The sequence below is a fragment of the Euprymna scolopes genome, chromosome 6 (genome assembly GCF_053919585.1).
Source record: "Euprymna scolopes isolate OS-2025 chromosome 6, ASM5391958v1, whole genome shotgun sequence".
NCBI classification, from domain to species: domain Eukaryota; kingdom Metazoa; phylum Mollusca; class Cephalopoda; order Sepiida; family Sepiolidae; genus Euprymna; species Euprymna scolopes.
The window spans coordinates 68,071,407-68,087,211 of record NC_136487.1 but is presented as its reverse complement, the minus strand read 5'-3'; the positions used below and the strand labels follow the sequence as shown (position 1 = coordinate 68,087,211).

The window sequence follows — 15,805 nt, the reverse complement described above, 5'->3', positions numbered from 1 at the left end:
TTTTAGTATCAGTATAATATCAATCAATTTCCGGTTTACGTGCTTTCTGAACTTTTTTATAGCCATATTATGCTTGTTTAACGCTAATTCAGTGAATAATTTTTTTCAGATAATTTTTAGATAGCGATTTATTTAAACTATTATAAGTGACTAAATTATAATTTTCAATCGCCATGGTTAAAACTAAGGAACACAGCGAATACGTCAGGAAGCTTGTTGTAGCATGCCATACCAATGGGGAGGGCTATGATAAGATTTCAAAGAAGCTAAACCTTCCCAAATCCACTGTTAGAGCCATAATAAACAAGTTCAAATCGCAAGGCCACGTTATGAGTTTAGAGGGTAGAGGGAGAAAAAGGATTCTTTCCCCAAGAGATGAACGGAAAATTGTTCGATAAGTAAAACAAAACCCAAGGATCTCTGTTGGGGAGATTGTTGATGAACAGAGCACCTCTGGAGTGAATGTATCTCGACATACAGTTGGTAGAGTTTTGAAGAGAGCTGGTTTAAAAGCATGTCGTCCGAGAAAGACTCCCTTATTGAAGCCTATGCACCTGAAAGCAAGACTAGCCTTTGCAAAACGTCATATTGATAAAGATGTTGCATTCTGGAAACGTGTTCTATGGACTGACGAAACGAAAATAGTTATTTGGCCATAATAAAGTGTCTTATATTTACAGAAAATCTGGCGAAGCTTTCCTGCCTAAGAACACCATACCCACAGTGAAGCACGGTGGAGGCAGTTTGATGTTTTGGGGATCCTTTGCTGCCTCTGGACCAGGGCAACTTGTTAAGGTCACAGGTAGCATAAAAAAGGAAGATTATGTTAAAATATTGGATGAAAACCTGAAAGACTCTGCTAAAGAGCTCTCACTTGGTCGTCGTTGGTGGTTCATGCAAGATAATGACCCAAAACATTCGGCTAAACTGACTAAGAAATGGCTTGAGGACAATCATATTAATGTTTTGGAGTGGCCATCACAAAGCCCAGACCTTAATCCAATTGAAAATTTATGGAGAACATTAAAATTGAGGGTAATGCAAAGGAAGCCTAAGAATCTTATTCAATTGGAGGAGTATTGTCAGGAAGAGTGGGCTAAAATTACTACTGAAGAGTGCAAAAACTTGGTTGTAAACTATGAAAAGCGACTGAGGAAGGTAATCAAGGCCAAAGGCTATACAATTGATTATTAAATAAATCGTGCCAATAATTTTGAACAAGGGTTTTTTGAAATTATGTTTGTTGTTCCTTTGTTATTTATTTTTTCTAAAATCCGATTGCTGCATCGGAAAGGCCAGTTAAAAATACATAATATACTTTGTTATTTTCTTTAATTTAATCCCTTTTTTAGAATTTATTAGACAAAATTTAACTTTTATTTTACCGTGCCAATAAATATGATCATCACTGTATATATATTTTATATATATATATATATATATATATGCATGTATGCATGTATGTATGTGTGTATGTGTGTGTGTTGTAACTGCCTCGCCACAACTCTATTGTATTACGTTCGCTGTGCACCGTATCTAATGACACGTAACAAAAGGAAAAACATAAAACCCAACTAAAGAGAAAGAGAAATGGACGACATGTTAAGCTGAATCACACGATTTGGTTATTGTTTTTTGACTGATACTTACAATTTGACCACTTACACAACAAACAGAACAAAAAGCTTTGGACATAGTTCGCAGATCTGTAACACGTTGATAACGGCAACGTATGAAAATATCCATTTCCGTCAGCCATAAAGAGACTCGAATTTGTAAACGCATTAACTTTTTATAGGAGTTTATTGTTCGTCGGCCAAAAGCTTTGTACGCTTGGCCAGCTGCCATTAGGCGCTTTATGTTGCATGAGTTCTGCATAGCGTTTCAAATTTTATTAGATTTTAGTTGAGATTAATTTTCATTCGCTTACTTTCCAATCTGTAACCGTCTATATATGTATATATATATATATATATATATATATATATATATATATATATATATATATATATATATATATTATTTATTGAGATTGTCGGACTGACTTCCTCATCTTGGTTGTTATAGTCACAACGTATCGGCCGTTTTGCCCTCCGGCCTTCATCAGGTGTCACTAGGACATATGACCGAGTGGTCCTAGACGTTGTATCAAAGTTTACAGTTACCCAAAGGTGCTTAGTTCAATCCTGAGCGAAGGCAGTGAAAAGTAACATTCAAAACAGAGAATCAAAAACTATTTCACAGAGCCTAGCTGGAGGCCGAACACGGTACCCCCGTAATAATAATAAAGGGTTTGGTTCGAGACTCCTAACAAACTGTTTCCCAATTCGATACAAAAAGAAAAACATAAAAAAAACACCTGATGAAGGGCGGAGGGCAAAACGGCCGAAACGTTGTGACTATAACAACCAAGATGAGGAAGTCAGTCCGACAATCTCAATAAATGAAAACACCTCATCTCAAAAATACAGACAATTATATATTACTATGAACAAGCAACATTGCAGCTGATACGAGTCATGAAAACTTACAAATGGAAGCCTTTCATAGCTCGTGCGAACAGCGTAATTGGTTGACTGTGATAATATTATATCATCTTTCACATTCTGAAATTATAAATGTATATGTATATTTATTCATATATATGGAAAGCGTGTTTGCATATTAGCGTGTTTTTTTAAGTTTGATCTCTTCTATTCTATAAATGGAGTTTAATCTTAAGATGCTTTTACGGGCCTGGATATATATATATATATATATATATATATATATATATATATATATATATATATATATATATATATATATATATATGGGGGTGTATGAGAGAGAGAGAAAGAGAGAGAGAGTATAGGTGCTAATTTGAACTTGAGTTTCATCTAGGTCAGGAAAGTAAAGCTCAGTTTTCGCTAATCGTCCTCAAAAACTGTTTTCAGTGACAAAAATTCACATATAAAATTTAAATTAAAACCAATTGGCGCTTACACAATTTGTCAAGTGGCAGTACTTAAAATATCCAAAATGTAAGAAAACGATATGATCGAAGATTAATTTCTATGAAAACAATTTTCGAAGACAATTAGCGAAAATTGAGTTTTTAGTTACCCCCCTTGATGAAACCCGGTTCAAACTATTGTGTGGATATATATATATATATATATATATATATATATATATATATATATATATGTATATATATATATATATATATATATATATATACGGATATATTTCCACTTCAACAATATGTTCTGCACATATTTATTATAATCGCAAAAAGATACTATTCATACACAATATCCTGCCTTTAATGGTAATTACTCCAGGTCAAATAACCAGAATTTACTTGAAAAGTCACCTTTCTTATAAGCAGCTTATTTATTATGTTTTTACCAACATTGTTTATATTAGGTAAGAAGATCATTTAAATTGTGTATAATGTCGAATCAGCTTGGTCATATAACGTTTAACATCATATGCTGAAACCCCGCTCCATACTTTGCGTAACTGCTTATAATAAGTTACTCTAGGGACGAAATCATCGTTATTAAAGTGACAACAGATGTGTTCTGTAAATATTGACCATTATTACCTACATACACTTATTTTATGCCACGTAATCGGCAGTTTTAGGAAATTATAATTACTGTTGTCGAACGATTCGGACTGAGTTGTAAATTTGCTTTTTTATTATACTGTCTAATTTGGAAAAGGAAATAATTTCTCACGAACACAACAGTTTCGCAGCATTGTTGCATATTGGCACACCCATGATATTGCCGAATCATCTGAGAACGAAAATGTGATACAGTGTGGGGATTTTGTATAACATGGAGGGATGTATATATTATTAAGTCTTGACATGTATACATATTTGATCCTCTAGATATAAATGCGCCTCTTAGTCGTCTGGTGATTGTTTACACAAGACGCATAACAATTATAGCATTAAGGGACAAATATCACTCTTTGGGGTTTTACATCGGCGTAGGGACAACATCCATGGTTCATCTTAAGTTGATCTTGATTTTACGGATCCCCCGGAAAACCTACAAACTAGGACTCCTTTTAAATGTAGTCTAACTTATAGTTTGTTTTTTTCTTTTACTCTCTTACAAATGCAATTCTCCACTAGCTGGATAAAGGTATTTTTTTACTCACAAACTTTGTGTGACATGACTGCTATATATTTATGTATATAAAAATATAGCGTTTCTGAATATAACGTGATTTCATTACAGAATGGAGAATATATATATATATATATATATATATATATATATATATATATATATATATATATAGTAAGTTATCTACAGTAAATATTCCGCGTTTCATTCACTCTAGGACTCTTCAGGCGAATAAGATAGATACTAGAAAGCCGGCCTTATAAATATCGAAAAATTGGCTAAATACATTAATATCTTCCCCTTCAACTAGGCACTTTTCTAAAGGGGGGGGTCACTTTTTTTGCCGATATTTTTTAAAGTTATCCTCTCCTTTAGATTGTCTAGCATTAATTAAAAAAAATGTCGTAACAGCATAAACGTTAGGTTTTACCTCGTTCTTTTCCTCCTTTGCGGTACGGGTTCCAGCCTGCCTTCCTACTACCACTTTTTTTTGTTCAACATACACATCCAAACACCCGGGCAACACCGGACTGAAATGCTAGTGTATATATATATATATATATATATATATATATACATATATATATATGTATATTTTCCATAGTGTGTGTGTATACGTGAGGGTTTATGTATGTGTGTGCGTATTCACGTGCGTTCATAATTAATGTCAACTCGAAGTTAAACATTTATTATTTATTTATTGTTACAGCAAAACCTGAAAAGAAAAATGGCACTTCCAATGCAAAAGGTACGTAACAAAATTTTGTCAAATCTATATAAAATGAAAAACGTGATAACGTTGATTGATTATGGGCACATTGGATTTGTTTATATTTTTTATATGCCAGTGTTATGCTTCTCCGCAATTCGGTCCCGGTATTGCGAGGTATTTCAAGGTAAATTTAGTGCAATACTGCGCAGTCGTTTTAGTGTCTATAATTGAGTAAAAAACACAACGAAAGGAAAAGAGACAAAGACACAATCAATAGCAATAATGGTATGTACAAATCCATATTTCCCTCTGTTCGTCAAATCAGTAGCCGATATAATTTCACAGGAGTGAATTAAAGATAAATGGAAACATGAGTCATAATAGGGATGGGGTAACCAAAATATCTACAAATTTAAAATTTGTGAGTTCAATCCTTGTATATTGCAGTCAGTTTATATCCAGGGTGGGTCCCAGGAAAAGGATGTATATTCAAATGTTTGATAGGATTACTACTCATACAGCTATAGACTCCATGACTGCTGTTCGAGCTGCAATTCTTAATCATGTCATTTCACGCTTTGGAGATCTCCAGTGGCCTTCGCGATCCCCCGATATTTCCATGTGCGAATTTTATGTAGGTTTTTTTTTTAAATCACGCGTCTACGCTGGGCAACCTCGCACACTTGGAGAAGTGAAGACTGCACAACATGAAAAAAAAAAAAAAAACCCAACAACATAAAATAAATGAAGAAATTTTAATGAAAGTGGAGGCTAACTTTAGAAAGCGGCTTCAAATGTTATGCTTGTGAAAATGGCCATCATTTGTGAAAAATTTTCGCTTCTAAATAATCCATAACGGCTTTGCTTAGTAAATGTTTTTTTTTTTATGTACATTATAGAATTTTTGTTGAACTATTCGCAGAATTATATTTCCCTTAAAAACATCCGTTTCCCGTGACTCACCCGTATTTTTTGCAACTAAACGTAATAATTATTTTCACTCTCAAGTAGATCTAATAAGAAGCGGGTTATGCAAATATTAATTTGTCTTAGAGTAAATTATGTATAATAAAGATAAATATGTTGCTGTAAATACATGCCGTATATTAGTATGGTTCACTCATATACGCCCGAAAATGATACATTATCACTGAAACGTGAATGACTACTAATGCATTACAGAACATGTTTTATTCCATTTTCGCCCTAAGGCACGGTGCCATTTTGATGTAGGGGGCTAGTATCGGGGCCACAAGTTGCAGGTATACTATGCAGGGAATTTAGTAGCAAGATGTATGTTTATGTTACACTTGAACTTCTGCATGTCAGTACAGTTGGAAAAAAGAGGCCTCAGAAGGGAGTTCCTACGTTTAGCAGTTCTGCGGAAGAAACTATTAGAGTAGAAGCCTTTTTTACATCTGTGTAGGGGTGGGATTTTGCTGTTTGTCGGGTTTGTCGGGGGTATTTACTTCCTGGGGTGCAAGTTTTTGTAGTTCGTCGCAGCATTAACCATTAAAATACTTGTAGAACAGGCAGAGGGATGCAACATTTCGCCGATGGGACAGAGGCTGAAGCTTAGATGACAGTTCAGGACCTATCAGGTTAGCGACTCTCTTTTGAACCCTGTACAAGAGTGAGATTCTAGTAGCAGATGCACCAGCCTAAATGTGACAACAATGTTTACAGGGGCACGCTTTATAGGAAGTTGAGCAGCGAAGTGTTTAATCACATTGCATTTATAATTGTTTTACTTTTCGCATAGAAAAAGCTGGGAACATATGATATTTTTGGTACCAGTACCCTCACACAAGTAATCCATTAATCGGGCCCATACGTATTATGTTGTATTCTTACAAATGCCGTAAATGATAAGTGCAGGAGACTTTTCTACATAGCATACGGGCACAGTCATCCCAGTATGGTATAACTAATGGTAGAGCACTACATAAGAGCTAGGGCTTCTGTAATATTAGTCAAAAACAGCAGCCAGAAAAAAAAACAATCAAACCTACTCTCTTAACCTCTCAAACAAGAGCGATCCAGTCTAAACATATGAGAATACGTTACAATGTTGAAGTAATTTGTTTTTAGGCAATATTTTCTAAATTAATAATTGATAAGCGATATATTATATTTAGACCATAGACGAGACCCTGGCAGGGACTAACACGCCAGGTCGGAATATACTTAGAAATCTTGGCAACTCTGGAATCGTTCAAGTATACACAGATATCCCTGAGTGTAGTAAGATCGTTGGAGACCCGTTAGAAAAGAACGACCCATCCAAGACGTGTGAGAATAAGTGCCAATGTAGAATAATTTGTTCTTAAGTGTCTATTTTGTAAATTAATAATTACTAGTTGATAGAGTATACTTAACCAATGCACGGAACCATGACAAGGACTCTGACACCAAGATATATTTAGGAGAAACAGAATGTATGGAATCGTTTAAAATTACGCAAACCCTGTTGATTTGTGTAAGTTCAAAAAGGACCTGGCAGCGCAATAGGCTATACAAGTTATGCAGTGGGTAACACGAGGTATGTTATACGGATTGCTAGGCAAGTAGTTACAAGGAATGATTCACAAACACATACTAAATACTATGTATTTAACTATGGAGTCGAGTTTCTTTCTAACTCTGACATTGGTATCAAAAAGCCTATTTAAAAATTATTAAAACGAACCTTTTTAATATAATCTGTCGTGGTTATTGCAAGCGGCTGGAGAAAGTATAACTAATTTGCATATTTCTTAGAAAATCGCCCGTCAATTAATTACTTATCCTTTTGTCATACATTCCTATTAGATGAATCGTTTCATTTCAGTATTACACATTTACAGTATTTATGCATGGTTTCTACATTCTGCATAATTGCGTAAATCTTAAGATGAAAACGTCCTAGCACATTATATATATATATATATATATATATATATATATATATACAGTGAATAAAACAGAAAAAACTATATACCGAAACCAATCTGTTGACCATCTTATAATTTATTCCTTTAATTCAGTTGACATTTACAATGCTAGAGAGTATCATTTTCGTAGCGCGCAAAAACAATCAATTAATTATTATATCAATCAGTGAATCTATTATGCCCTTAACTCATCAAAAGAAATAGTAACAATCAATCAGTGTAAAGGAAATAAAGTGCGATTTCACATGATTATAATCCGAAAATTGGAAGAGAAGCTGCGGATACCTTTTAATATGTCACTTTAATGAATTTTGAAAAATAACTTTTTTGTCATTTATTCACTATAATTACACTGAGCTTCTTAAATAAGGATTGGTATATATAATAAGAGAATATATATATATATATATATATATATATATATATATAGATATATATAGATATATGTATATTTGTTATTGTTGTTTTTCAAGCGATACATACGGTCAATATTGGCTCCGGCTCGAAGCTCATTTTTTTATTTACTTAGAAAGTCGCCCTTTTTAATTTGTTTGGACGTATATAACATTTTTTTATTTATTTATTATTTTTAAAACAGTAATCTACGTACACGCGTGTTTCTAGGTCGTTACCTCTCGTATATATATATATGTATATATATATATATATATATATATATATATATATATATATATATATATATATATATATACTAGCAGAAGTACCCGTCGTTGACTGGGTTAAAAAACAGCCTACAGAAAATGGACGGTGATGATAGGTTATGAAAAGGAGGGGGTTGCAAAATATGATGAAAGTAAGGATAATTTTCGCGAAAATATATTTTTTATATCAACTTTGTTTCCATTCGTAGCGTGGCCAACAAAATGATGTTTCCTTACCAAGAGAAAATGTTATATATATATATATATATATATATATATATATATATATATATATATATATATATATATATATATATATATATATATATATAAATACACTAGAAATAAATGTTACCATAGTCAATAAAAGTTACTTTTATGGTAGAAAAGTTCATTGGTTTGTATTTTAAAGTAGTGTGTAAAAATTTTTTTTTTAATTGACGAACCGGTTTAAAAAATATATATAATGTCAACGACTTTGAAATGGAGAGTCCCGTTTTCAATTTGAAGGAGGGGCACCTGAGCATTCTTTGTTAACAATTTAAGAGAGTTCCGTCAACGTAAGGAATATTTATAAACATATTTTAACGTTTTCCGTTATTTTGTGCTTGAGGAATATTCGATTATGGCATGTGTAGTTTATATAAAAATTCATTTAAGTAGTTATCGCCTCAAATTTCGTTTTAATTTCGGTTCGCTGAAGTTATTTCAAGTAAAGAGCATTAAAAACTATTTCAAAACAAAAAAAACATGAACTGAACTTTTATTGACTATGGTAACATTTATTTCTTGTATATTTATTTTTTCGAGTAGTCGTTTGTTGGCTTTTCTGCTAAACACTCTTACTAAATAATATCGACGAAATATCGAAAAACAAAGAAACAAAAATAGTTTTTTTTAAATAATGAAGCTTTACTTACTTTAGTAAAATAATCCGAAACAGCAAAATGGGATATTAAAAAAGTAAACACGTAATTATTTAGTGTGTTAAAAGAATCGATATAAATATGAATAAGAAGAAAATGGCACCCTTTTCAAGCTGAACAGCTTTGTTTCAGTTTTACAGCATTGAACGGTGTAGTATTGCGCCGTCGGATTCAGGGTTTGTTCTATTGTAATGTAAAGAACACGCAGAAAGGGTTGTAATCAACTGAATTCCTTCAAGTACATTGAAAAAAAAGCTTAAACAGATATATAAATAAAATAAAAAGGTTATGTAAATGTTTTTAAAAAGACACGTAATCACGTGACCAGGTTTTTTCCTTCTTTTGACACGATAACAAGTAAGGTTCTTATCTTTTATTATTTATCTATTTATCTATTTTCGAAAGAGTATCACGTGCAAATGGAGAAGGAAAAAAACAGAGTTAGGCAAAATTTGCGTCAAGAATTGTCTAAAGTTCCGACATTTTTTGGCTTTCACTTTAATAAGAACGTGAATTTATGAGGTGAATTGATTCGACACAATATGATTCAACTTAAAAAAATAAATAAAAGCTAACGTGAATTAAGATTAAAGTGTTATAGTGGACCCACACTCCTTTTAAAAAACCTTGTTAAACTTTGTGACATATTTCCATTCTATGGAGGTCAGCGCGAACGAAGACCCCATAATTTTATTGTACAATATTTCTTCAAACTGAAACATTATTATCAAAGTATACTTACGCAGATATATATGAAAAGTCTTTGTTAAAGTTCTTGCCATATTTCCATGGAGTACACGCGCGAACGCAGACCCCACAATTTTATTATACCATTCCTATTTAACTTGAAACATACTTATCAAATTATTCTTATGTACATCTATATCAAAAAACCCTTGTAAACGTTTTTTTTTAAATTTTTTTCCATACTTTGGGGGCCAGGCGCGAATGCAGACCCCACAATTTTTTATGAACCACCGTTCTGCCAGATCAAACATACCCATTCCTGATCCTCGATACATCTCCTATCACTATATGTAATCAGTTTTTTAAAATAGTCAATCATATAGGAGCCTATTCGTGACCAGACACCACACACACACACACACACACACACACACACACACGTTCAGCTTTATATTATAATAAATATATATATATATATATATATATATATATATATATATATATATATATATATAACCTTGGTGGCCTAAGTGCGTGCGAAAAGTCTCTACAACCTCCTCTTCGGCTATTTGGTCTACTTAATTTAAAGTGCATATATAGAATATTTGGACACGATATATTTTTAGCATTTCTGACTGCCTTTCTCATTCTAATTGCATAGAGCTTGCTGGTGCAATCTTTCTTAAATGTTCTTCCTGATAACTTATCCCAATTTGTCACCATCCCCACGCGTTAAACTTATAATGAGTTTCATCAACTAGGCTTCTAGACAATCTTATAGAAGAGTTAAAAATGCCTGCAAAATGGTTCGTGACTCTATCTCATCTCAAAATGACGGCCCTCATGGCTTTTGAAGAATCAATAATTGTGTTATTAATAATGGCAAGTCTGCTATTCATCATCTTTTTAATAGGTTCCAGGTCATTCAATCTTCTAAGGATAAGACTGCTCTCTTTGCGTGTTTTCTTTGCTGACAATTCTGATATCGATTATTGTGGTGTTGTTTTTTTCCGGATTTTCCCTCGAAAAATGATCAGACTCGGGGAATCCCTTCCACAGATATGTCTTCGATTTACGTTTTAACGTGCATATAGGAGCTACTGTATAACCCCTGGCTCGTATGCTAAAACTAAAGTCGAACACATATCCGACGAAAGAAAATACATATGTGGTATTCATTAAAGGTGAATTTACATAAGTTATTCCACCGTGAAATGTTTTAATATACACCAATTCGATTATATCTGCTACCCGCCTGCATTTTATTGTCTGCTATAGACTTGCATTATGGATTTTTATTATTGTCATCCAATATTTTATACGTGTTGTGTTTTTATTTGAAGTAATCGATTAGTTTAATTTTTCTGGACGGATTCCCACTAAAGAATGCACGCCGTGTGAAATACTACATTCTAAGAACAAACAGTTCTTACGAAATAACAAAAAAAAAATTATTTTCAACCAAACACCATTATTAATACACACACACAGACACACGCACATACACATATATAAATATGTAAGTTAGCTGAAATATAAACGCTTAATAGAATATCACAATAATTGAAGAATACTTGGAACAACAAATCTGGACTAAACACAAAAGGGCACCACTCAGAAACTCGCCATAGTTTCTATACCATATATGAAGGGCTTGTCTAAAAAAAACTGTAATGAATACATAATCCATATGACATCAAGAGAGTATTCGGGTGTGATTCAACTCTCCGGAAACCGCTTGTGAGAGACAAGCTCGCTACAGAATAAAATCATGACTAGGGATTGTGTATATGAAATCCCATGTAAATTTGGAAAACTATACAGAGGAAAAACATGTCGTTCGTTGAAAGTACAGTTAGAAGAACATCGAAAAGCCGTAATACGTGGAGAGACTGAAAAGTCAGGTATAGCTGACCATATCTGGAAAGAAAAGGGAAACCATCTAATATTATGGGACGAAGTAAAAATTATAGACAGAGTGGATCGGTGGAGAGTAAGACGACTTAAAGAAGCAGCACATATGCTGGGGAATAACCAACTGTTAAGTAGACATAGTATAAAATTAAATACGATGTGGAAACCAGTAATTATAAACAATAGATAATACATAAAGTCATAAGTAAAAACATTAATATATACAAGTAATAAGTAAAAACATTAATATATTCAAGTATTAAATATAGAAATAGATATACATTAATATATAATCATTAGTAATAAAGTGATATTTACAACTAGAAATAAAAATAGACTTACGTCTCCTAAAATTCGTACTAGAATTGTCCACAAGGATCCGTGGCGCAATGGTTAGAGTACTGGGAAAAATCCATTGTAAAAGTGATATTCTTTTGAAGGTTGAAGGTTCAACCCTCAGTGTGGGCGACCGAAATATACATTTGCGAATTACTTACGACCTCTATCCAGTCATGGCTGAAGGAACAAGAGCACGCTATCCCCGGGAAGTAAATTCCGTCCAAATTCTCGAGTTGGACAAGATACACCTGAAGCAGGTCGGAGGTTATATCGACCGAAACGTTGTGAAAATCACACTTAAGATGAGAACAGTAGTCCGATGATTAATAATATAAATAACCAATCCTCATCTCAAAACTTCAGTTTTTTAATATTTTACTGGTTTCATAATGTTATTAAATTAAATTGTTGGGATTTACAAAATAAATAGTAATATTTGTAACTATTATAAAATATTTGGTTTAAAAATTAGGACTAAACTTTTAACTAGCCGCTGTGTAGCTATATATATATATATATATATATATATATATATATATATATATATATATATATACATATATATATATATATATACTTGTGTGTGTGCTAAGATGAAGCATATATTGGTACCGCGGATTTTAAATCTAAACAAAGTGGTCCAATATCTGATTGCTTACGTTAAACTCTCTACAACATCTGTTTATAATTGTCACACAGAAACAGCGTGCGAGACAGGTATAAATAGTCAGAGATAGAAGAATAAATATTGGTCCTCTCTATTTTGGATTTGAAACCGAAGGCATCAAGGTTTTCCTTGTATTCTGTAACAAACACACACACACACACACACACACACACACATATATATATATATATATATATATATATATATATATATATATATATATATAAACATATATATTTTTACATACATATACATTTATATATACATATAGATTTGGATATATATATATATATATATATATGTACTTTAATTTGTTTAAGAACATTTCTTTGCTGTTGTGCACTTGCAAGTTGTAAGAATTATAGTGAAAGTTTATGTGTTATTTATGTAGATGAATTTCTTTCAAATCAATTGAAATAATATATTATGCGCCATGTAAGAATTCCCTCTTATTTTTTTTTCCTTTTTGCTACATATACTACTGCTTTTTTTCACTTTCATAAAGTTTTGATCCTCTAAAAGGAGCTCCCAAACCGCCGTTTTTCTTGTACAGTTTCTCCAGTTCTGACGATTAGATTTTATGTCCCTGCTATTCTATATCAAATATTTAATGCTCTAGATGTGTCTCCTGGGACCTGACGATGAGTTACCTCCGATGTGCACTGCAAAAGAACGAAATTTTGGCTTCGAGTTTTATTCCTACTCTGGTTCAGAAAAGTCTTATACTCGCTATTAGTCTCATTTGTCATGCAAATGCAATATTACCATATGACACGCTCCAAAACAAAAGACAGTTATGTACAAGTCTTAGTAAGAAAATAGCGAGAAAAAACAAAAGGATTCGTACGTTTATTATGTATTTCTACTTACAAATTGTTTGTAACATGTCATGAAGACATTGATGTAAAATCCTTATGCATAGTCGTTTTAACTATCAGGTTTACAAGACACTTCTCGCAGTTTGTAAACTAAAGTCAGATGAACATACCTCAACTGAAACAAGAATATATTAGCAATAATAAGCACCATAAGAATTAACACCCTTTTGCCAACTGCAGTCATTTTTGTCATCGTTTGGGTATTTTTAAGCATTTCTCACGCAGAAAGTTGTCGAGAGTGGAGATGCTTGGAAAAGTGGTAGTCGATAGGCGCGACGTTTAGAGGATATGGCGGATGAGTCAGAGTTTCGTAGTCCAATTCGTTCAAAATCTGCAGGGTCTGTTTAGCAACGTGCGGTTGAGCATTGTCGTGGAGAAGAATTGGGTCCTTTTTGTTGGCTACTGCTGGGTGCTGTTGTCAAAGTTTCAGATGAATTTCATCCATTTGTTGATAGCACTTCTTCGTCGTAATGGTTTCGCCTGCATTAAAAAAAACGTAATGGATAAGACTGGTCACGGGCGACCAAAGAGTCAACATGATCTACTTTTGGTGCAACTCTTACTTCAGGACGTGTCGTGGCTTCTAATCATGGGCCTGAACGTCGCCGGTTTTCATAAATAACCCAATTCTCATCGCATGTCACAAGCCTTTCGGGAAACGGGTCGTCCTTGTTGAGTAAAAGAAAGGGAGGTGACAATCTATGACTGTGTTTCTTTTTGTTGTCATTCAATTTGTGAGGCATCCATTATCAACTTTTTCTTTCCAATCTCTATAAATAGTTGGAAATCGTCGTATTCGTTATATATAATTCAGTTGTGCGTTGATTAGCTTCAACAATGGCTCTTAATTGATCAGACGCCAATCACTATGCTCATCATCTTCAAGACTCTCCTCGCCGCCACGAAATTTCTTAAATCACCATTTTGCTGTGCCTTCAATAGTGGTTCTTAGGTCAAACGCTCGTTGATATCGCGAGCTGTTTCATATATTGAAGGTATTGTAACGAAAACTTATTTGAAAATACATCATTTGAAATCAACATTACGCAAGAACCTTCTTGTCAACCTATTAGTACATGACTAAACCCTTTGCCCTGCAATAAGTTTTCACCTGGCAATTCCGTGTATGTAGAGCTAGTCTCGTTATAATATGACATATTATAGATTGTGGACTGATTTTAGGATTTATTTCAACACTGGCCAATGGTTGAGGAGAATTCTATAGTAGTAGGAGTAGTAGTAGTAGTAGTAGTATGAAAATATTTGTAGCAACTAAGCTACAGCCAGGGGTTCATGTATCATCCCTGAAAGTAATCATCCGGTTAAATGCCTTTAGCCTGATCATTAACTTTATTAAAGGATGCTGCCTACATACTTACGTTATGTATACATTTAAATATTTTGCAGAAGGTAAGAAAACACACACACACACACGCGTAAAACAATATATATATATAGATATATATATACACATATATATATGTATGTGTGTGTGTGTGTGTAATTATATAACAGAACACATTACAGTATGGTACACCTCATACACACATAAAAGCACACGTTTATATAAAATATAATTTTTTTTGTTTCTCTTTTTTAAGCTGATTTATAATTTCACACGTTTATAATTTCACAATTATTGATTTTTATCCTCTGTATTAATATAGCTCTAGGTTAATACACTTATCGAGTTTATCCTATATCTGAGGTACTTTGAGCACAAAGAATCTTTGCTCTTATAGAGCTTTGGTCTATTATTCTTTTTAATAAGTATATGCATATACATATGCACACACACTCACGTGTGTATGTATATGTGTGTGTGAAATGTACCATATTGTAATGTGTTCTGTCAACTCGAACTGTGTTAGCGAATACACTTGGCATAAATAATGGTTAACAATAGTATAGGTCCTTTTTTAATTATAGTTTTATATTCTATTTTTCAAATAATTTT

At 32.9% G+C, this 15,805-nt stretch overlaps 1 protein-coding gene across 2 annotated transcripts in view; it reads left to right on the top strand.

Moving 5' to 3' along the window:
• Positions 1 to 15,805, top strand: part of LOC145277680 (uncharacterized) — a 683,502-nt gene that overhangs the window by 417,166 nt on the left and 250,531 nt on the right. For both annotated transcript variants that reach the window (XM_080129358.1, XM_080129357.1), the window contains exon 5: positions 4,840 to 4,878. In XM_080129358.1, coding sequence (XP_079985484.1) covers positions 4,840 to 4,878 — 39 coding nt within the window. The remainder of the gene's footprint in view (positions 1 to 4,839; positions 4,879 to 15,805) is intronic.